Source organism: Gobius niger (genome assembly GCF_951799975.1).
Source record: "Gobius niger genome assembly, chromosome: 11".
In the NCBI taxonomy this organism is placed as follows: Eukaryota; Metazoa; Chordata; class Actinopteri; order Gobiiformes; family Gobiidae; genus Gobius; species Gobius niger.
Genome location: NC_136862.1, coordinates 140,513 through 165,857, shown reverse-complemented (window position 1 = coordinate 165,857; position 25,345 = coordinate 140,513). Strand labels below are relative to the sequence as shown.

Sequence of the window (25,345 nt, the reverse complement as noted above, 5' to 3'; positions counted from 1 at the left end):
ACCTCACGCCAACCTCACATCAACCTCACATCAACCTCACATCATCCTCACATCAACCTCACACCAACCTCACATCAACCTCACACCAACCTCACGTCAACCTCACACCAACCTCACGCCAACCTCACGCCAACCTCACATCAACCTCACATCAACCTCACATCATCCTCACATCAACCTCACACCAACCTCACATCAACCTCACACCAACCTCACGTCAACCTCAGGTCAACCTCACATCAACCTCACATCAACCTCACATTGTCTCACTTGTAAAGCGTCTTTGTGTTTCCTGAAAAGCGCTATATAAGACCTATATATTATTTATTATCAACCTCACATCAACCTCACACCAACCTCACATCAACATCACATCAACCTCACGTCAACCTCACGTCAACCTCACATCAACCTCACACCAACCTCACGTCAACCTCACATCAACCTCACGTCAACCTCACATCAACCTCACACCAACCTCACGTCAACCTCACATCAACATCACATCAACCTTACGTCAACCTCACACCAACCTCACATCAACCTCACACCAACCTCACCAACCTCACATCAACCTCACTTCGACCTCACATCAACATCACATCAACCTCACACCAACCTCACCAACCTCACATCAACCTCACTTCGACCTCACATCAACCTCACATCAACCTCACATCAACCTCACACCAACCTCACATCAACCTCACATCAACCTCACGCCAACCTCACGTCAACCTCACATCAACATCACATCAACCTCACACCAACCTCACATCAACCTCACATCAACCTCACATCAACCTCACATCAACATCACATCAACCTCACGCCAACCTCACGCCAACCTCACGTCAACCTCACGCCAACCTCACATCAACCTCACACCAACCTCACATCAACCTCACACCAACCTCACACCAATCTCACGTCAACCTCACGTCAACCTCACATCAACCTCAATCAACCTCACATCAACCTCACACCAACCTCACATCAACCTCAGGTCAACATCAGGTCAACCTCACATCAATCTCAGGTCAACCTCACATCAACTTCAGGTCAACCTCACATCAACCTCAACCTCACATCAACCTCGCATCAACCTCACATTAAGCTCACATCAACCTCACATCAACCTCACATCAACCTCACACCAACCTCACGTCAACCTCACATCAACATCACATCAATCTCAGGTCAACCTCAACCTCACCTCAACCTGATATCAACCTCACCTCAACCTCACACCAACCTCACCTCAACCTTAGGTCAACTTCACATCAACCTCACACAAACCTCACACCAACCTCACACCAACCTCACCTCAACCTCACGTCAACCTCACATCTACCTCACATCAACCTCACACCAACCTCACATCAACCTCACACCAACCTCACATCAACCTCACACCAACCTCACATTAACCTCACATCAACCTCAGGTCAACTTCGCATCAACCTCAGGTCAATCTCACATCAACCTCACATCAACCTCAACCTCACATTAAGTTCACATCAACCTCACATCAACCTCACACCAACCTCACCTCAACCTCACGTCAACCCCACATCAACCTCACATTAACGTCACACCAACCTCACATCAACCTCACATTAACCTCACATCAACCTCACATCCACCTCAGGTCAACCTCAACCTCACATCAACCTCAACCTCACATCAACCTCACATCAACATCAGGTCAATCTCACATCAACCTCACATCAACCTCACATCAACATCACATCAACCGCACGTCAACCTCACATCAACATCAACCTCACATCAACCTGATATCAACCTCACATCAACCTCAACCTCACACCAACCTCACGTCAACCTCAGGTCAACCTCAGGTCAACCTCACATCAACCTCACACCAACCTCACATCAACCTCACACCAACCTCACATCAGCCTCACCTCAACCTCACATCAACATCAACCTCACATCAACATCAACCTCACATCAACATCAACCTCACATCAACCTCAACTTTACATCAACCTCACATCAACCTCAACCTCACGTCAACCTCACATCAACCTCAACATCAACCTCACATCAACCTCAACTTTACATCAACCTCACATCAACCTCAACTTTACATCAACCTCACATCATCCTCACCTCAAAATCAATCTCACATCAACATCAACCTCAACTTTACATCAACCTCACATCAACCTCAACTTTACATCAACCTCACATCAACCTCACATCAACCTCAACTTTACATCAACCTCATATCAACCTCAACTGTACATCAACCTCACATCAACATCAACCTCACATCAACCTCAACCTCAAGTCAACCCCACATCAGCCTCAACTTTACATCAACCTCACATCAACCTCACCTCAACCTCACATCAACATCAACCTCACATCAACCTCAACTTTACATCAACCTCAACCTCACATCAACCTCACTTCAGCCTCAACCTCACATCAACCTCACATCAACCTCAACTTTACATCAACCTCACATCAACCTCACCTCAACCTCACATCAACATCAACCTCACATCAACCTCAACTTTACATCAACCTCAACCTCACATTAACCTCACGTCAACCTCACATCAACCTCAACTTTACATCAACCTAACATCAACCTCACATCAACATCAACCTCACCTCACATCAACCTCAACCTCACATCAACCTCACGTCAACCTCACATCAACCTCAACTTTACATCAACCTAACATCAACCTCACATCAACCTCACATCAACATCACATCAACATCAACCTCACATCAACCTCACATCAACCTCACATCAACCTCAACCTCACATCAACCTCACATCAACCTCAACTTTACATCAACCTCACATCAACCTCACATCAACCTCACATCAACATCAACCTCACATCAACCTCAACCTCACATCAACCTCAACTTTACATCAACTTCACATCAACCTCAACTTTACATCAACATCACATCAACCTCAACTTTACATCAACCTCAAATCAACATCAACCTCACATCAACCTCAACTTTACATCAACCTCAACTTTACATCAACCTCACATCAACCTCAACTTTACATCAACTTCACATCAACCTCAACTTTACATCAACCTCACATCAACCTCAACTTTACATCAACCTCACATCAACATCAACCTCAACTTTACATCAACCTCACATCAACATCAACCTCACATCAACCTCAACCTCACATCAACCTCAACTTTACATCAACCTCAACTTTACATCAACCTCACATAAACATCAACCTCACATCAACCTCAACCTCACATCAACCTCAACTTTACATCAACCTCAACCTCACATCAACCTCAACTTTACATCAACCTCAACCTCACATCAACCTCAACTTTACATCAACCTCAACTTTACATCAACCTAAACCTCACATCAACCTCACATCAACTTCACAACTGTGTGTGTGTCCTGATGTTCAATGTAAACCTGTCTGTGTGTGTGTGTGTGTGTCCTGATATTGCATGTAAACCTGTCTGTGTGTGTGCGCGTGTGTGTGTGTGTGTGTCCTGATATTGCATGTAAACCTGTCTGTGTGTGTGCGTGTGTGTGTGTCCTGATATTGCATGTTAACCTGTCTGTGTGTGTCTGTGTGTGTGTGTGTGTGTGTCCTGATGTTCCATGTAAACCTGTCTGTGTGTGTCTGTGTGTGTGTGTGTGTGTGTGTGTGTGTGTCCTGATGTTCCATGTAAACCTGTCTGTGTGTGTCCAGGGCTGAGTCGGTGGGAGGACATCGAGCGTCTGAACTTGTTCCCGAAGCTGGTGGAGGTGAAGGCCAAAGGGATCCCTCTGCTGCAGCCGTACTCAGCGGAGGAGCGCCGCAGCCTGCTGCTCGCCCAGTCAGTCCCTCAGCCACCCTCACCCACCCTCACCCACCCTCACTCACCCTCACACACCCTCACCCACCCTCACCCACCCTCACCTACCCTCACCCTCCCTCACCTACCCTCATCCACCCTCACCCACCCTCACCTACCCTCACCTACCCTCACCCACCCTCACCTACCCTCACCTACCCTCACCCACCCTCACCCTCCCTCATCCACCCTCACCCTCCCTCACTCACCCTCACCTACCCTCACCCACCCTCACCTACCCTCACCCACCCTCACCCTCCCTCATCCACCCTCACCCTCCCTCACTCACCCTCACCTACCCTCACCCACCCTCACCTACCCTCACCTACCCTCACCCACCCTCACCCTCCCTCATCCACCCTCACCCTCCCTCACTCACCCTCACCTACCCTCACCCACCCTCACCCACCCTCACCTACCCTCACCCTCCCTCACCCACCCTCACCTACCCTCACCTACCCTCACCCACCCTCACCTACCCTCACCTACCCTCACCCACCCTCACCCTCCCTCATCCACCCTCACCCTCCCTCACTCACCCTCACCTACCCTCACCCTCCCTCACCTACCCTCACCCTCCCTCACCCACCCTCACCTACCCTCACCTACCCTCACCCACCCTCACCTACCCTCACCTACCCTCACCCACCCTCACCCTCCCTCATCCACCCTCACCCTCCCTCACTCACCCTCACCTACCCTCACCCTCCCTCACCTACCCTCACCTACCCTCACCCTCCCTCACTCACCCTCACCTACCCTCACCTACCCTCACCCACCCTCACCCTCCCTCATCCACCCTCACCCTCCCTCACTCACCCTCACCTACCCTCACCCTCCCTCACCTACCCTCACCTACCCTCACCCTCCCTCACTCACCCTCACCTACCCTCACCTACCCTCACCCACCCTCACCCTCCCTCACCCTCCCTCACTCACCCTCACCTACCCTCACCTACCCTCACCCTCCCTCACTCACCCTCACCTACCCTCACCTACCCTCACCCACCCTCACCCTCCCTCATCCACCCTCACCCTCCCTCACCCTCCCTCACTCACCCTCACCTACCCTCACCTACCCTCACCCTCCCTCACTCACCCTCACCCACCCTCACCCACCCTCACTCACCCTCACACACCCTCACCTACCCTCACCTACCCTCACCCTCCCTCACTCACCCTCACCTACCCTCACCTACCCTCACCCACCCTCACCCTCCCTCATCCACCCTCACCCTCCCTCACTCACCCTCACCCACCCTCACCCACCCTCACCCACCCTCACCTACCCTCACCTACCCTCACCCTCCCTCACTCACCCTCACCTACCCTCACCTACCCTCACCCACCCTCACCCTCCCTCATCCACCCTCACCCTCCCTCACTCACCCTCACCTACCCTCACCCTCCCTCACTCACCCTCACCTACCCTCACCTACCCTCACCCACCCTCACCCTCCCTCATCCACCCTCACCCTCCCTCACTCACCCTCACCCACCCTCACCCACCCTCACCCACCCTCACTCACCCTCACCCACCCTCACCCTCCCTCATCCACCCTCACCCTCCCTCACTCACCCTCACCCACCCTCACCCACCCTCACTCACCCTCACACACCCTCACCCTCCCTCACCCACCCTCACCCTCCCTCACCTACCCTCACCTACCCTCACCCACCCTCACCTACCCTCACCCACCCTCACCCTCCCTCATCCACCCTCACCCTCCCTCACTCACCCTCACCTACCCTCACCCACCCTCACCCACCCTCACCTACCCTCACCCTCCCTCACCCACCCTCACCTACCCTCACCTACCCTCACCCACCCTCACCTACCCTCACCTACCCTCACCCACCCTCACCCTCCCTCATCCACCCTCACCCTCCCTCACTCACCCTCACCTACCCTCACCCTCCCTCACCTACCCTCACCTACCCTCACCCTCCCTCACTCACCCTCACCTACCCTCACCTACCCTCACCCACCCTCACCCACCCTCACCCACCCTCACCTACCCTCACCCTCCCTCATCCACCCTCACCCTCCCTCACCTACCCTCACCTACCCTCACCCTCCCTCACTCACCCTCACCTACCCTCACCTACCCTCACCCACCCTCACCCTCCCTCACCCTCCCTCACTCACCCTCACCTACCCTCACCTACCCTCACCCTCCCTCACTCACCCTCACCTACCCTCACCTACCCTCACCCACCCTCACCCACCCTCACCCACCCTCACCTACCCTCACCCTCCCTCATCCACCCTCACCCTCCCTCACCTACCCTCACCTACCCTCACCCTCCCTCACTCACCCTCACCTACCCTCACCTACCCTCACCCACCCTCACCCTCCCTCACCCTCCCTCACTCACCCTCACCTACCCTCACCTACCCTCACCCACCCTCACCCTCCCTCACCCTCCCTCACTCACCCTCACCTACCCTCACCCACCCTCACCCTCCCTCACCCTCCCTCACTCACCCTCACCTACCCTCACCCTCCCTCACCCTCCCTCACTCACCCTCACCTACCCTCACCCTCCCTCACCCTCCCTCACTCACCCTCACCTACCCTCACCCTCCCTCACCCACCCTCACCCACCCTCACTCACCCTCACACACCCTCACCCACCCTCACCCACCCTCACCCTCCCTCACCCACCCTCACCTACCCTCACCCACCCTCACCCACCCTCACCCACCCTCACTCACCCTCACCTACCCTCACCCTCCCTCACCCACCCTCATCCACCCTCACCCACCCTCACCTACCCTCACCCTCCCTCACCCACCCTCATCCACCCTCACCCACCCTCACCTACCCTCACCCTCCCTCACCCACCCTCACCTACCCTCACCCACCCTCACCCACCCTCACTCACCCTCACACACCCTCACCCACCCTCACCCACCCTCACCCACCCTCACCCACCCTCACTCACCCTCACCTACCCTCACCCTCCCTCACCCACCCTCATCCACCCTCACCCACCCTCACCTACCCTCACCCTCCCTCACCTACCCTCACCCTCCCTCACCCACCCTCATCCACCCTCACCCACCCTCACCTACCCTCACCCTCCCTCACCCACCCTCACCCACCCTCACCTACCCTCATCCACCCTCACCCACCCTCACCCACCCGCACCCACCCGCACCCACCCTCACCCACCCTCACCCACCCTCACCCACCCGCACCCACCCTCACCCACCCTCACCCACCCTCACCTACCCTCATCCACCCTCACCTACCCTCACCCTCCCTCACCCACCCTCACCCACCCTCACCTACCCTCACCTACCCTCACCCTCCCTCACCTACCCTCATCCACCCTCACCCACCCTCACCTACCCTCACCCACCCTCACCCACCCGCACCCACCCGCACCCACCCTCACCTACCCTCACCCTCCCTCACCTACCCTCATCCACCCTCACCCACCCTCACCTACCCTCACCTACCCTCACCCACCCTCACCTACCCTCACCCTCCCTCACCTACCCTCATCCACCCTCACCCACCCTCACCTACCCTCACCCACCCTCACCCTCCCTCATCCACCCTCACCCACCCTCACCTACCCTCACCCACCCTCACCCTCCCTCATCCACCCTCACCCTCCCTCACTCACCCTCACCCACCCTCACCCACCCTCACCTACCCTCACCCACCCTCACCCTCCCTCATCCACCCTCACCCTCCCTCACTCACCCTCACCCACCCTCACCCACCCTCACCTACCCTCACCCACCCTCACCCTCCCTCATCCACCCTCACCCTCCCTCACTCACCCTCACCTACCCTCACCCTCCCTCACCCTCCCTCACTCACCCTCACCTACCCTCACCCTCCCTCACCCTCCCTCACTCACCCTCACCCTCCCTCACCCACCCTCACCCACCCTCACTCACCCTCACACACCCTCACCCACCCTCACCCACCCTCACCCACCCTCACTCACCCTCACCTACCCTCACCCTCCCTCACCCACCCTCATCCACCCTCACCCACCCTCACCTACCCTCACCCTCCCTCACCCACCCTCACCTACCCTCACCCACCCTCACCCACCCTCACTCACCCTCACACACCCTCACCCACCCTCACCCACCCTCACCCACCCTCACCCACCCTCACTCACCCTCACCTACCCTCACCCTCCCTCACCCACCCTCATCCACCCTCACCCACCCTCACCTACCCTCACCCACCCTCACCCTCCCTCATCCACCCTCACCCACCCTCACCTACCCTCACCCACCCTCACCCACCCTCACTCACCCTCACCTACCCTCACCCTCCCTCACCCACCCTCATCCACCCTCACCCACCCTCACCTACCCTCACCCTCCCTCACCTACCCTCACCCACCCTCACCCTCCCTCATCCACCCTCACCCACCCTCACCTACCCTCACCCACCCTCACCCTCCCTCATCCACCCTCACCCTCCCTCACTCACCCTCACCCACCCTCACCCACCCTCACCCACCCTCACTCACCCTCACCCACCCTCACCCTCCCTCATCCACCCTCACCCTCCCTCACTCACCCTCACCCACCCTCACCCACCCTCACTCACCCTCACACACCCTCACCCTCCCTCACCCACCCTCACCCTCCCTCACCTACCCTCACCTACCCTCACCCACCCTCACCTACCCTCACCCACCCTCACCCTCCCTCATCCACCCTCACCCTCCCTCACTCACCCTCACCTACCCTCACCCACCCTCACCCACCCTCACCTACCCTCACCCTCCCTCACCCACCCTCACCTACCCTCACCTACCCTCACCTACCCTCACCTACCCTCACCCACCCTCACCCTCCCTCATCCACCCTCACCCTCCCTCACTCACCCTCACCTACCCTCACCCTCCCTCACCTACCCTCACCTACCCTCACCCTCCCTCATCCACCCTCACCCTCCCTCACTCACCCTCACCTACCCTCACCCTCCCTCACCTACCCTCACCTACCCTCACCCTCCCTCACCCACCCTCACCTACCCTCACCTACCCTCACCCACCCTCACCCTCCCTCATCCACCCTCACCCTCCCTCACTCACCCTCACCTACCCTCACCCTCCCTCACCTACCCTCACCTACCCTCACCCTCCCTCACTCACCCTCACCTACCCTCACCTACCCTCACCCACCCTCACCCACCCTCACCCTCCCTCACTCACCCTCACCTACCCTCACCTACCCTCACCTACCCTCACCTACCCTCACCCTCCCTCACCCACCCTCACCTACCCTCACCTACCCTCACCCACCCTCACCCTCCCTCATCCACCCTCACCCTCCCTCACTCACCCTCACCTACCCTCACCCTCCCTCACCTACCCTCACCTACCCTCACCCTCCCTCACTCACCCTCACCTACCCTCACCTACCCTCACCCACCCTCACCCACCCTCACCCTCCCTCATCCACCCTCACCCTCCCTCACTCACCCTCACCCACCCTCACCCACCCTCACCTACCCTCACCCACCCTCACCCTCCCTCATCCACCCTCACCCTCCCTCACTCACCCTCACCCACCCTCACCCACCCTCACCTACCCTCACCCACCCTCACCCTCCCTCATCCACCCTCACCCTCCCTCACTCACCCTCACCTACCCTCACCCTCCCTCACCTACCCTCACCTACCCTCACCCTCCCTCACTCACCCTCACCTACCCTCACCTACCCTCACCCACCCTCACCTACCCTCACCTACCCTCACCCTCCCTCATCCACCCTCACCCTCCCTCATCCACCCTCACCCACCCTCACCTACCCTCACCCTCCCTCATCCACCCTCACTCACCCTCACCTACCCTCACCTACCCTCACCCACCCTCACCCTCCCTCACCCTCCCTCACTCACCCTCACCTACCCTCACCCTCCCTCACCCTCCCTCACTCACCCTCACCTACCCTCACCCTCCCTCACCCTCCCTCACCCACCCTCACCCACCCTCACTCACCCTCACACACCCTCACCCACCCTCACCCACCCTCACCCTCCCTCACCCACCCTCACCTACCCTCACCCACCCTCACCTACCCTCACCCACCCTCACCCACCCTCACTCACCCTCACCTACCCTCACCCTCCCTCACCCACCCTCATCCACCCTCACCCACCCTCACCTACCCTCACCCTCCCTCACCCACCCTCATCCACCCTCACCCACCCTCACCTACCCTCACCCTCCCTCACCCACCCTCACCTACCCTCACCCACCCTCACCCACCCTCACTCACCCTCACACACCCTCACCCACCCTCACCCACCCTCACCCACCCTCACCCACCCTCACTCACCCTCACCTACCCTCACCCTCCCTCACCCACCCTCATCCACCCTCACCTACCCTCACCCTCCCTCACCTACCCTCACCCTCCCTCACCCACCCTCATCCACCCTCACCCACCCTCACCCTCCCTCACCCACCCTCACCCACCCTCACCCACCCTCACCTACCCTCACCCTCCCTCACCCACCCTCATCCACCCTCACCCACCCTCACCTACCCTCACCCTCCCTCACCTACCCTCACCCTCCCTCACCCACCCTCATCCACCCTCACCCACCCTCACCCTCCCTCACCCACCCTCACCCACCCTCACCCACCCTCACCCACCCTCACCCACCCTCACCCTCCCTCACCCACCCTCACCCACCCTCACCTACCCTCATCCACCCTCACCCACCCTCACCCACCCGCACCCACCCGCACCCACCCTCACCCACCCTCACCTACCCTCACCCTCCCTCACCCACCCTCACCTACCCTCACCCACCCTCACCCACCCTCACCCACCCTCACCCACCCTCACCCACCCGCACCCACCCGCACCCACCCTCACCCTCCCTCACCCACCCTCACCCACCCTCACCTACCCTCATCCACCCTCACCCACCCTCACCCTCCCTCACCCACCCTCACCTACCCTCATCCACCCTCACCCACCCTCACCCACCCTCACCCACCCTCACCCACCCGCACCCACCCTCACCCACCCTCACCCACCCGCACCCACCCGCACCCACCCTCACCCTCCCTCACCCACCCTCACCCACCCTCACCCACCCTCACCTACCCTCATCCACCCTCACCCACCCTCACCCTCCCTCACCCACCCGCACCCACCCGCACCCACCCTCACCCTCCCTCACCCACCCTCACCTACCCTCATCCACCCTCACCCACCCTCACCCACCCGCACCCACCCGCACCCACCCTCACCCTCCCTCACCCACCCTCACCCACCCTCACCTACCCTCATCCACCCTCACCCACCCTCACCCTCCCTCACCCACCCTCATCCACCCTCACCCACCCTCACCTACCCTCACCCTCCCTCACCTACCCTCACCCTCCCTCACCCACCCTCATCCACCCTCACCCACCCTCACCCTCCCTCACCCACCCTCACCCACCCTCACCCACCCTCACCCACCCTCACCCACCCTCACCCTCCCTCACCCACCCTCACCCACCCTCACCTACCCTCATCCACCCTCACCCACCCTCACCCACCCGCACCCACCCGCACCCACCCTCACCCACCCTCACCTACCCTCACCCTCCCTCACCCACCCTCACCTACCCTCACCCACCCTCACCCACCCTCACCCACCCTCACCCACCCTCACCCACCCGCACCCACCCGCACCCACCCTCACCCTCCCTCACCCACCCTCACCCACCCTCACCTACCCTCATCCACCCTCACCCACCCTCACCCTCCCTCACCCACCCTCACCCACCCTCACCCACCCTCACCTACCCTCACCCACCCTCACCCACCCTCACCCACCCTCACCCACCCTCACCCACCCGCACCCACCCGCACCCACCCTCACCCTCCCTCACCCACCCTCACCCACCCTCACCCACCCTCACCTACCCTCATCCACCCTCACCCACCCTCACCCTCCCTCACCCACCCGCACCCACCCGCACCCACCCTCACCCTCCCTCACCCACCCTCACCTACCCTCATCCACCCTCACCCACCCTCACCCACCCGCACCCACCCGCACCCACCCTCACCCTCCCTCACCCACCCTCACCCACCCTCACCTACCCTCATCCACCCTCACCCACCCTCACCCTCCCTCACCCACCCTCATCCACCCTCACCCACCCTCACCTACCCTCACCCTCCCTCACCTACCCTCACCCTCCCTCACCCACCCTCATCCACCCTCACCCACCCTCACCCTCCCTCACCCACCCTCACCCACCCTCACCCACCCTCACCCACCCTCACCCACCCTCACCCTCCCTCACCCACCCTCACCCACCCTCACCTACCCTCATCCACCCTCACCCACCCTCACCCACCCGCACCCACCCGCACCCACCCTCACCCACCCTCACTCACCCTCACCTACCCTCATCCACCCTCACCCACCCTCACCCACCCGCACCCACCCGCACCCACCCTCACCCACCCTCACCTACCCTCACCCTCCCTCACCCACCCTCACCCACCCTCACCTACCCTCATCCACCCTCACCCACCCTCACCCACCCTCACCCACCCTCACCCACCCTCACCCACCCTCACCCTCCCTCACCCACCCTCACCCACCCTCACCCACCCTCACCTACCCTCACCCACCCTCATCCACCCTCACCCACCCTCACCCACCCTCACCCTCCCTCACCCACCCTCATCCACCCTCACCCACCCTCACCTACCCTCACCCTCCCTCACCCACCCTCATCCACCCTCACCCACCCTCACCCACCCGCACCCACCCGCACCCACCCTCACCTACCCTCACCCTCCCTCACCTACCCTCATCCACCCTCACCCACCCTCACCTACCCTCACCTACCCTCACCCACCCTCACCTACCCTCACCCTCCCTCACCTACCCTCATCCACCCTCACCCACCCTCACCTACCCTCACCCACCCTCACCCTCCCTCATCCACCCTCACCCACCCTCACCTACCCTCACCCACCCTCACCCTCCCTCATCCACCCTCACCCTCCCTCACTCACCCTCACCCACCCTCACCCACCCTCACCTACCCTCACCCACCCTCACCCTCCCTCATCCACCCTCACCCTCCCTCACTCACCCTCACCTACCCTCACCCTCCCTCACCCTCCCTCACTCACCCTCACCTACCCTCACCCTCCCTCACCCTCCCTCACTCACCCTCACCCTCCCTCACCCACCCACCCTCACCCACCCTCACTCACCCTCACACACCCTCACCCACCCTCACCCACCCTCACCCACCCTCATCCACCCTCATCCACCCTCACCCACCCTCATCCACCCTCACCCACCCTCACCCACCCTCATCCACCCTCACCTACCCTCACCCACCCTCATCCACCCTCACCCACCCTCACCCACCCTCATCCACCCTCACCCACCCTCACCCACCCTCATCCACCCTCATCCACCCTCACCCACCCTCACCCACCCTCATCCACCCTCACCCACCCTCATCCACCCTCACCCACCCTCACCCACCCTCATCCACCCTCACCCACCCTCACTCACCCTCCCTCACTCACCCTCACCCACCCTCATCCACCCTCACCCACCCTCACCCACCCTCATCCACCCTCACCCACCCTCACCCACCCTCATCCACCCTCACCCACCCTCATCCACCCTCACCCACCCTCACCCACCCTCATCCACCCTCACCCACCCCCACCCACCCTCACCCACCCTCACTCACCCTCACACACCCTCACCCACCCTCACCCACCCTCACCCACCCTCATCCACCCTCATCCACCCTCACCCACCCTCATCCACCCTCACCCACCCTCACCCACCCTCATCCACCCTCACCTACCCTCACCCACCCTCATCCACCCTCACCCACCCTCACCCACCCTCATCCACCCTCACCCACCCTCACCCACCCTCATCCACCCTCATCCACCCTCACCCACCCTCACCCACCCTCATCCACCCTCACCCACCCTCACCCACCCTCATCCACCCTCACCTACCCTCATCCACCCTCACCCACCCTCACCTACCCTCACCCTCCCTCACCCACCCTCACCCACCCTCACCTACCCTCATCCACCCTCACCCACCCTCACCCACCCGCACCCACCCGCACCCACCCTCACCCACCCTCACCCACCCTCACCCACCCGCACCCACCCTCACCCACCCTCACCCACCCTCACCTACCCTCATCCACCCTCACCTACCCTCACCCTCCCTCACCCACCCTCACCCACCCTCACCTACCCTCACCTACCCTCACCCTCCCTCACCTACCCTCATCCACCCTCACCCACCCTCACCTACCCTCACCCACCCTCACCCTCCCTCATCCACCCTCACCCTCCCTCACCCACCCTCATCCACCCTCACCCACCCTCACCTACCCTCACCCACCCTCACCCTCCCTCATCCACCCTCACCCTCCCTCACCCACCCTCATCCACCCTCACCCACCCTCACCTACCCTCACCCTCCCTCACCCACCCTCATCCACCCTCACCCACCCTCACCCACCCTCACCCACCCTCACCCTCCCTCATCCACCCTCACCCACCCTCACCTACCCTCACCCACCCTCACCCTCCCTCATCCACCCTCACCCTCCCTCACCCACCCGCACCCACCCGCACCCACCCTCACCTACCCTCACCCTCCCTCACCTACCCTCATCCACCCTCACCCACCCTCACCTACCCTCACCTACCCTCACCCACCCTCACCTACCCTCACCCTCCCTCACCTACCCTCATCCACCCTCACCCTCCCTCACCTACCCTCATCCACCCTCACCCACCCTCACCTACCCTCACCTACCCTCACCCACCCTCACCTACCCTCACCCTCCCTCACCTACCCTCATCCACCCTCACCCACCCTCACCTACCCTCACCCACCCTCACCCTCCCTCATCCACCCTCACCCACCCTCACCTACCCTCACCCACCCTCACCCTCCCTCATCCACCCTCACCCTCCCTCACTCACCCTCACCCACCCTCACCCACCCTCACCCACCCTCACCTACCCTCACCCACCCTCACACACCCTCACACACCCTCACTCACCCTCACACACCCTCACCCTCCCTCACCCACCCTCACCTACCCTCACCTACCCTCACCCACCCTCACCTACCCTCACTCACCCTCACACACCCTCACTCACCCTCACACACCCTCACCCACCCTCACTCACCCTCACACACCCTCACCCACCCTCACCCACCCTCACCTACCCTCACCCACCCGCACCCACCCGCACCCACCCGCACCCACCCTCACCTACCCTCACCCTCCCTCACCTACCCTCATCCACCCTCACCCACCCTCACCTACCCTCATCCACCCTCACCCACCCTCACCCACCCGCACCCACCCGCACCCACCCTCACCTACCCTCACCCTCCCTCACCTACCCTCATCCACCCTCACCCACCCTCACCTACCCTCACCTACCCTCACCTACCCTCACCCACCCTCACCCTCCCTCATCCACCCGCACCCACCCTCACCCACCCTCACCCACCCTCCCCCACCCTCACCCACCCTCACCCACCCTCACCCACCCTCACTCACCCTCACTCACCCTCACCCACCCTCACCCACCCTCACTCACCCTCACTCACCCTCACTCACCCGCACCCACCCGCACCCACCCACCCTCACCCACCCTCACTCACCCTCACTCACCCTCACCCACCCTCATCCACCCTCACCCACCCTCACCCAGCCTTACCCACCCTCACCTACCCTCACCCACCCTCACCCACCCTCACCCACCCTCACCCACCCTCACCCTCCCTCATCCACCCGCACCCACCCTCACCCACCCTCACCCACCCTCCCCCACCCTCACCCACCCTCACCCACCCTCACCCACCCTCACTCACCCTCACTCACCCTCACCCACCCTCACCCACCCTCACTCACCCTCACTCACCCTCACTCACCCGCACCCACCCGCACCCACCCACCCTCACCCACCCTCACTCACCCTCACTCACCCTCACCCACCCTCATCCACCCTCACCCACCCTCACCCAGCCTTACCCACCCTCACCTACCCTCACCCACCCTCACCCACCCTCACCCACCCTCACCCACCCTCACCCACCCTCATCCACCCTCACCCAGAGTCTCCTCAGTGTCTCCTCAGTGTCTCCTCAGAGTCTCCTCAGTGTCTCCTCAGAGTCTCCTCAGTGTCTCCTCAGAGTCTCCTCAGTGTCTCCTCAGAGTCTCCTCAGTGTCTCCTCAGTGTCTCCTCAGTGTCTCCTCAGTGTCTCCTCAGTGTCTCCTCAGTGTCTCCTCAGTGTCTCCTCAGACTCTCCTCAGTGTCTCCTCAGTGTCTCCTCAGTGTCTCCTCAGTGTCTCCTCAGAGTCTCCTCAGAGTCTCCTCAGTGTCTCCTCAGTGTCTCCTCAGAGTCTCCTCAGTGTCTCCTCAGTGTCTCCTCAGTGTCTCCTCAGTGTCTCCTCAGTGTCTCCTCAGTGTCTCCTCAGAGTCTCCTCAGAGTCTCCTCAGTGTCTCCTCAGTGTCTCCTCAGTGTCTCCTCAGAGTCTCCTCAGTATCTCCTCAGTGTCTCCTCAGAGTCTCCTCAGTGTCTCCTCAGAGTCTCCTCAGAGTCTCCTCAGAGTCTCCTCAGTGTCTCCTCAGTGTCTCCTCAGTGTCTCCTCAGTGTCTCCTCAGAGTCTCCTCAGTGTCTCCTCAGTGTCTCCTCAGTGTCTCCTCAGAGTCTCCTCAGTGTCTCCTCTCTTTGACAGGCTGCCCGCCGTCCTGCAGCTGAACGGCAGTACGGTGTCTGAGGGCGAGCGTGAGGACGCAGAGAGGTTCTTCATCCGGTACCACCTGGAGCGAGTGGACCAGGAGCCGCCTCAGAGGTACCACGCCCGTCCACATGCCGTCATTATTATTCAGTTTAAGTAACTAATACATTGTGATGATGGAGGAAACACTGTGTTTAAATACTATTATTAGATTGATGTTATTTAAGTTTTCCTCATATTCATGTTTCATATTCATCAGTGAGTTCCTCAGTTTGGACCAAATGTCACAGCTCTGTGTTAAACAAGAGGAGCCGAAATCAGCTGAAGGCCAAGTTCAGACTTTCTCCAGAATCCGAGCTTCAGCCACTGATGTGAAACTGATGATGCTTCACCTAAACTCTTACATTTAGCTTCAAACAAACTAAAAACTACCGACTCAGACTGGATTAAGAAGGCGTAGTATCTGAAAAAGCACAAACCGGAGTAAATAAGTGGAATAATCAAAGGCTATCGAGGGGGGGGGGCCGGGGGGGGACACTGATTAGGAAAGAGCGGCCGTTATTTAACGTCCATTAGGAAAGAGCGCTGGAGACAAAGTGCCGTTGAGCCTTATCTCTGGATCATGATTAGACTTTAGCAAAGAGCTCCTTGAAGGAGACTTTGTGGAGCAGAACTCCCCGAGTGGGACAGTTTTGGCCGGACGTGGCCCGCGGGGACGTCTTTGTGGCCAGCTGTGACAGAAGCCTTTTTAGTGGTTGCTAGGGGCTTTTTTAACGGTTGCTAGGGCCTTATCAGGAGCGCGGTCCCCGGCGGCCGCTAAGTGCTTTCTCACGGCGAGCGGACAAGACCGAGTGTGTTTGAGGAGTGTGTTAAATACCTCCAAACACTCACTTTAACCTGGGCCTGAAGGTCCGACCTCGTTTCCATCACGCATTCCCTCCTCTGACCCGGTTTCCCCGCTCACATGTATTTATCCGTGTTTGGGGCTGACTCTAACATATTTATCCTTGTTTTGGGCTGACTCTGACATATTTATCCGTGTTTGGGGCTGACTGTGACCTGTATTTATCCGGGTTTGGGGCTGACTCTAACATACATTTATCGGGTGCGTACCGATGTTCCCCGGGTCCGATGTTCCCCCACTTGTATTGACGGGGGAACATCGGTACCTCGCATATTAAAAAGTCCCGATGTTCCCCCGTCAATACAAGTGCCAGCGCTGCGATCAGGGCAGACTTACGCACAGGCAGAATGCAGCTCTTCATTCATCAGGCAAAACGTACAACAATCAGCAGCAAATATAAGGCTACTCATGCCCCAACACTACGTTAGCCTGTAGTGTCTCTGGAGCCGGTCACAGCGGAGGGTGCAAGAAGGGATGACATGTCGAGGCACAAGGAACTGGTACACGATGCAACATCTGCACAGAGACGGCCAGATGTGTTCACAGGTCCACCCGCGGTGCCGCGTAATTGTGCCATAAGCCCCGAGCACTTTTCCTTTGCTGCGCTTCCTCAGCGTTCTCATTTAATATAGGCTATGGATCGTTTTCATGTCAAAAAACAGCGGCGCAAATACAGTTCAACGTCATTCAGTGTCAGTGGCCTCAGTGGTGCCTCTCAGAGCGTCTGATGCCAAAGCACAGTGGCCTCAGTGGTGCCTCTCGGAGCGTCTGATGCCAAAGCACAGTGGCCTCAGTGGTGCCTCTCGGAGCGTCTGATGCCAAAGCACAGTGGCCTCAGTGGTGCCTCTCAGAGCGTCTGATGCCAAAGCACAGTGGCCTCAGTGGTGCCTCTCAGAGCGTCTGATGCCAAAGCACAGTGGCCTCAGTGGTGCCTCTCAGAGCGTCTGATGCCAAAGCACAGTGGCCTCAGTGGTGCCTCTCAGAGCGTCTGATGCCAAAGCACAGTGGCCTCAGTGGTGCCTCTCAGAGCGTCTGATGCCAAAGCACAGTGGCCTCAGTGGTGCCTCTCAGAGCATCTGATGCCAAAGCACAGTGGCCTCAGTGGTGCCTCTCAGAGCGTCTGATGCCAAAGCACAGTGGCCTCAGTGGTGCCTCTCGGAGCGTCTGATGCCAAAGCACAGTGGCCTCAGTGGTGCCTCTCGGAGCGTCTGATGCCAAAGCACAGTGGCCTCAGTGGTGCCTCTCAGAGCGTCTGATGCCAAAGCACAGTGGCCTCAGTGGTGCCTCTCGGAGCGTCTGATGCCAAAGCACAGTGGCCTCAGTGGTGCCTCTCAGAGCGTCTGATGCCAAAGCACAGTGGCCTCAGTGGTGCCTCTCGGAGCGTCTGATGCCAAAGCACAGTGGCCTCAGTGGTGCCTCTCAGAGCGTCTGATGCCAAAGCACAGTGGCCTCAGTGGTGCCTCTCAGAGCGTCTGATGCCAAAGCACAGTGGCCTCAGTGGTGCCTCTCAGAGCGTCTGATGCCAAAGCACAGTGGCCTCAGTGGTGCCTCTCGGAGCGTCTGATGCCAAAGCACAGTGGCCTCAGTGGTGCCTCTCAGAGCGTCTGATGCCAAAGCACAGTGGCCTCAGTGGGGCCTCTCAGAGCGTCTGATGGCCAAAGCACAGTGCGTAATGCAGGTATGACAGGCGGCGGCACTGGGAGAGGAGTGAGGACGCAATGCATGTTGCCCCATTCGTAAAAAGATCCTAATTTAATGTGTATAAGGCTGGAGCGCAGCCATCAGAAAAGACTTGCTGAGAGTTAGGAGCGGCGATGGCACGAGCCGCTGCACTTGGCTCTCCACACGCCGCGTGATGGACTACGCTGGGGCTCACGGACAATCACAAGAAAAAAACATGGATTTACGCACGATCGAGCTACAACAACGAACCAATCAAGCAGGTGTCGAGGATAAACGGGGGGAGATCTGTTTACAAAAAAGAAAAGCGGCTGTGGGTGAGTTTGGTGTTGCTGCGACACGTTCTTATTCTGAGGTTGTACAAAAATGTTGTAGGCTGTTACAAGGCGAGGTCTACAAGACTTATAGTATGTTATAAAGTAGCCTAATCAGTAGGCTAGTTATGAGCGAACCCAAGCCGCTTGTTGCTCCTTTATCCGCGCATAGGGCCGCTCTGTGCCAAGCGGTGAAGAGAGAGGCGGGGGCGTGTTCACTGCTTGCATCTGTCGGGGAACACCGGGCCCTCCGGCGTTCGGAGGGTCTGATGTTCCCCGAGGTACGGGGGAACATCGGACCCGGGGAACATCGGGCCGACCCCCATTTATCCGTGTTTGGGGCTGACTCTCACCTGTATTTATCCGGGTTTGGGGCTGACTCTAACATACATTTATCCGGGTTTGGGGCTGACTCTCGCCTGCTCTTGCCGGGCTGTCTCTGACCTCTGACTCAGACCTCTGACCTCTGACCTCTGACCTCTGTCCTCTGTCCTCTGACCTCTGACCTCTCACCTCTGACCTCTCACCTCTGACCTCTGCTCCCTGGCAGGTACGGCGTCCTGGTGCAGAAGTACGGGGAGCTGGCCCCTCTGGCGGAGGTGGACCTGAGGCCGCGCTGCCCCCTGGTGGAGGTGCTGTGGGGGGAGCGTGTGGAGACCCTGGGCCTGTCCCTGGAGCAGACGGTGGGGGACCTGAAGAAGACCCTGCGGGCTCGGCTGGAGCTTCCCGCCTCCGGCCTGCGCCTCTTCCACGTGGACCGCGAGATGTGCCACGTCCTGGGCCCGGCGGAGATGAGGTGCCCCAGCCGCGCCCTGCACTCCTACGGCATCCGCGACGGCGACCAGATCCTGGTGGTGCTGCGGGGCGCGGGGCGGAGCTCCTCAGGGCGGAGCTCCTCGGGGCGGAGCGGCCCAGACCAGGCGACTGCGTGAATGTAAAGGCTGCTGTAATAAAGACTCCACAGGAAACTGCTCTTTCAGAAGCTTCTGGAATCATGATTAACGGCGACGCAAAGAGACAAAGATACAAACGCTTTGGAGACGCCTTCGCCCTTCGGGGCACTGAGGCCCAATTCCAATTCTCTTTGGTTCCCCTCTGCCTTCACCCTCTCCCTCACCCTCTCCCTCACCCTCGCCCTCTCCTTCGCCCTCTCCTTCGCCCTCACCCTCGCCCTCTCCTTCGCCCTCTCCTTCGCCCTCTCCTTCGCCCTCTCCTTCGCCCTCTCCTTCGCCCTCACCCTCGCCCTCTCCTTCGCCCTCTCCTTCCCCCTCTCCCTCGCCCTCTCCCTCTGCCCTCACCCTCACCTCCTCCTTCCCCCTCTCCCTCGCCCTCTCCCTCTGCCCTCACCCTCACCTCCTCCTTCGCCCTCTCCTTCCCCCTCTCCCTTACCCTCACCCTCGCCCCCCCTCATGGCAAACAGAATGGGGGCGTCCTTTTGGGTAGAAGGAGGAAAGCAAAGGGCGAAGGCGGAGAAGTGGAATTGGGCCTGACTCTCCCCCTGACTCTCCCCTGTCCCGGGACGACCCTCTTGGCCCCTCCTCCGGGTCTGCGGCTCGTGTTACAGTGGCCGACAGCAGGGGGCGGCGCACGGGGGTAACCTCACACCAGCGCGGGGCCCCGGGCACTTCCGCGGCCCCTGGATCAGAACGACCTCCGCCCCCTCCTGAGTAAGTGAGAGGGCGCTACAGTGACGTCACGGACTCTCCCTCTGGGAAACCCCTCTCGCTAAGACACGCTAACACGCTCTAGCACACGCTATAGCACGCTCTAGCACACGCTAACACGCTCTAGCACACGCTAACACGCTCTAGCACACGCTAACACGCTCTAGCACACGCTATAGCACACTCTAGCACACGCTAACACGCTCTAGCACACGCTATAGCACGCTCTAGCACACGCTAACACGCTCTAGCACACGCTATAGCACGCTCTAGCACACACTAACACGCTAACACAAGAGCGAGACGTGACGGAGGCTGAAACCATGTGTTTTACTTTGTGACTGTAAACTGAGGGGCGTGGCTTCAACACAGGAGGCAGAATCACAGGTCAGTGTTAGAGGTCGACCGATATATCGGGCCGATCTAACGCTGATCAAAGCCGATATCTCTGGGATCAGAAAGAGCTCAGTCAGAGAAGCATCACCATGAACATGGACGTGTCCCTCATTCTGAAGCTCTGAACCTGGAGACGTTTTTACAGATTTGACTCCGGAGAAAAGAGGAACCTTCACTTTGTCACACTTTAAGGCGAGACGCTGCAGGTGAACAGGGAAAAACATAAATGTAGAGACGTCAGTTTGAAACTTTTGCTGAACATCACAGATATAAATATGTGTTGCATTTTTTCTGTCATTTTATGTTTTCACATAAAAATAAGGCATTTTGAGCATTAAAACTATATTTTGGGCAACGAAATCAAAATAATGGATTGAGCCAGATTAAATGTTATGGTTTTATTTTATTGACATATTAGTGACTAAGATTTTTTCAGATTTTGGATAGTTTTGTTTAGTTTTTCAATAAACTAATCATCAGTGAAAAAATCTGTAAAAACTCAAATTCCGCCTGTTTTTTTGGTTTCAAAGCTGAATAAATCAGGCTAGGAATTAGATATTAAAAAATCCCTCTGAAAAAACCTTCAGAATGTTGTTGTGTCTCAGCCTGTAAAGTTTGGAGTCTGTGGGAGCTTCTATAAGGGCTCAGGCTCTGCCCGAGTGCGGCTTCTCTCATTCAGAGAAAACCAGCCCTGAAGTTTTGTAGCGAGTGCGCATGCTCGGCCCGTTCTTCCACTTTTCCGCTCCAGCGTCTCGTAGGAGGAAAAACACCATATTTGGGTGAAAGCGTCATCACGGGGCCCCTTAGCAGGACACGTGGATGTCAAATCTGTCAATATTTATGAATGAAAACCCGCGGGAAAGACGGCCTTTCTACTTCCGGGTCGCCCCCACCTCGCAGACAAAACATCATCAAATAAACATCATCATTTTTATATCTGACATGAAAACTAAGATGTAAAGGGAGGAAAACAGATACAAATCTCCACTTCCACCACTGCGGGAAACATCAATACTTTCACCTAAAGTGTCTCGCCTTAAAGGGATTTCACTAAATATGGGATATCGGCCGATACTCAAACCTCCAGGATCAGTATCTGAAGCAGAAAACCTGGATCGGAGCATCTTTAGAACTGAACAGGAATGTGCCCCTGATGCAGCGCCCCCTGCTGTCAGTCACAGGATGTTCGGCATTAGAGGAACCCACATCCTTCACTGTGAAGGAAGCGTTTGGACGGAGAGTCCACAGTCTGGTTTCCATGGAGACGAACAGGGCTAATCCTTTTACTGTGTGTGAGGGTAAAAGTACAAGTATTTCCCTTTGGTTCTTCCTGCAGACGTGACAAATATAAAATCATTATTAAAACTATAACATTATTACTTATTAATATATAAATAAAACCCAACTATAAAGATGTGAGTTTTTTTTTAAATCAGATGTAATAAAGTTTAAAGAAGTGTAAATAAATATAGAAATATAAGAAAATAAAGTCATATTTAAGTGTCAGCTCAAACTGAACCTTTTATGGGGAAATGAATGGAGTTTGGGTGGTGTTTTTTCTGGTGTGGGGGATTTTTAGGGAACGTTTAGAACCAAATCAGTGGGTTGTGTTTGGGCCGTGGTGCGTTCAGGGGAAACTCGACAGAACCGCCGCTGTTTTTATGTTTTTGGGACGTGACGTAATGTTTATGTACCGTGTTGCTTTGACTTCACTCAAATAAAAGAATGATCTGATCAGCTTTCGTCGTGTTTGTTTTACCCTCACACCACTGCCTCACGCACACAGCCCGGCCTATTGTACATGTTTTAGTGGTCGGATAAAGCACGGGCCTATTGTACATGTTTTAGTGGTAGGATAAAGCACGGCTCTGCACAGCCGGGCCTATTGGTGGGTTGCAGGTTCTAGAATGTGATGATGTCATCGGACCCAGCGGGGGGCAAGAGCCAGTTTTTCCTATTAATAACATTACACTTTCACAAGTCATAGCTAAAAAGAAAATATATGAATTTAAAAAATGATCTTTAATATCAGTCACTGGGTCAAAGATCTCTCTGTACAAGACCAAAAATTACCTCAAAAACAAAATAATTTTTCCTCTATATAATAATATAGGCCTTTAGAACGCTGTGATGTCACCTGCAGCCCAGCAATTGTACATGTTTTAGTGGTAGGATAAAGCAAGGCTCTGCACAGCCGGGCCTATTGTACATGTTTTAGGGTTAGGATAAAGCAAGGCTCTGCACAGCCGGGCCTATTGTACATGTTTTAGTGGTAGGATAAAGCAAGGCTCTGCACAGCCCTAATCTGAGCCGCGTGTTCTGGTTTCACCGGCCGCGCTCATGACGTCACTGTGTCGGAAATGGAGAATCCTATTGTGGTAACTATGGTAACGGGACTGGGTTTATGGTTAAAGGTGCAACTCTTTATGTGAAGTTAGCGCCACTGCAGGTGAAAACGTTTAATTTAAAGATTTCAATTTGAAGCGTTGGAGGTGGAAGCGTTGGAAGCGTTGGTGGTGGAAGCGTTGGAGGTGGAAGCGTTGGAGGTGGAAGCGTTGGTGGTGGAAGCGTTGGAGGTTGAAGCGTTGGAGGTGGAAGCGTTGGAAGCGTTGGTGGTGGAAGCGTTGGAGGTGGAAGCGTTGGTGGTGGAAGCGTTGGTGGTGGAAGCGTTGGTGGTGGAAGCGTTGGAAGCGTTGGAGGTGGAAGCGTTGGAGGTGGAAGCGTTGGAGGTGGAAGTGTTGGAGATGGAAGCGTTGGAGGTGGAAGCGTTGGAGGTGGAAGCGTTGGAGGTGGAAGTGTTGGAGATGGAAGCGTTGGTGGTGGAAGCGTTGGAGGTGGAAGCGTTGGAGGTGGAAGCGTTGGAGGTGGAAGTGTTGGAGATGGAAGCGTTGGAGGTGGAAGCGTTGGAGGTAGAAGCGTTGGAGGTGGAAGCGTTGGAGGTGGAAGCGTTGGTGATGGAAGCGTTGGAGGTGGAAGCGTTGGAGGTGGAAGCGTTGGAGGTGGAAGCGTTGGAGGTGGAAGCGTTGGAGGTGGAAGCGTTGGAGGTTGAAGCGTTGGAGGTGGAAGCGTTGGTGGTTGAAGCGTTGGTGGTGGAAGCGTTGGAGGTGGAAGCGTTGGAGGTGGAAGCGTTGGAGGTGGAAGCGTTGGAGGTGGAAGCGTTGGAGGTGGAAGCGTTGGAGGTGGAAGCGTTGGTGGTGGAAGCGTTGGAGGTAGAAGCGTTGGAGGTGGAAGCGTTGGAGGTGGAAGTGTTGGAGATGGAAGCGTTGGAGGTGGAAGCGTTGGAGGTGGAAGCGTTGGAGGTGGAAGTGTTGGAGATGGAAGCGTTGGTGGTGGAAGCGTTGGAGGTGGAAGTGTTGGAGGTGGAAGCGTTGGAGGTGGAAGCGTTGGAGGTGGAAGCGTTGGAAGCGTTGGTGGTGGAAGCGTTGGAGGTGGAAGCGTTGGTGGTGGAAGCGTTGGAAGCGTTGGTGGTGGAAGCGTTGGAGGTGGAAGCGTTGGAGGTGGAAGCGTTGGAGGTGGAAGCGTTGGAGGTGGAAGCGTTGGTGATGGAAGCGTTGGAGGTGGAAGCGTTGGAGGTGGAAGCGTTGGAGGTGGAAGCGTTGGAGGTGGAAGCGTTGGAGGTGGAAGCGTTGGAGGTGGAAGCGTTGGAGGTGGAAGCGTTGGAGGTGGAAGCGTTGGAGGTGGAAGCGTTGGAGGTGGAAGCGTTGGAGGTGGAAGCGTTGGAGGTGGAAGCGTTG

At 58.1% G+C, this 25,345-nt stretch overlaps 1 protein-coding gene across 1 annotated transcript in view; it reads left to right on the top strand.

Annotated features, from left to right (window-relative positions):
- LOC306970716 (tubulin-specific chaperone cofactor E-like protein) overlaps nt 1-20,483 on the top strand; it is a gene marked incomplete at its 3' end in the record, with an annotated part of 30,360 nt that extends 9,877 nt beyond the window's left edge. Inside the window, exons 5-7 of the mRNA XM_079566743.1 lie at nt 3,737-3,863; nt 16,651-16,767; nt 20,102-20,483. Coding sequence (XP_079422869.1) covers nt 3,737-3,863; nt 16,651-16,767; nt 20,102-20,483 — 626 coding nt within the window. The remainder of the gene's footprint in view (nt 1-3,736; nt 3,864-16,650; nt 16,768-20,101) is intronic.
- Between the last annotated feature and the right edge of the window lie 4,862 nt (nt 20,484-25,345).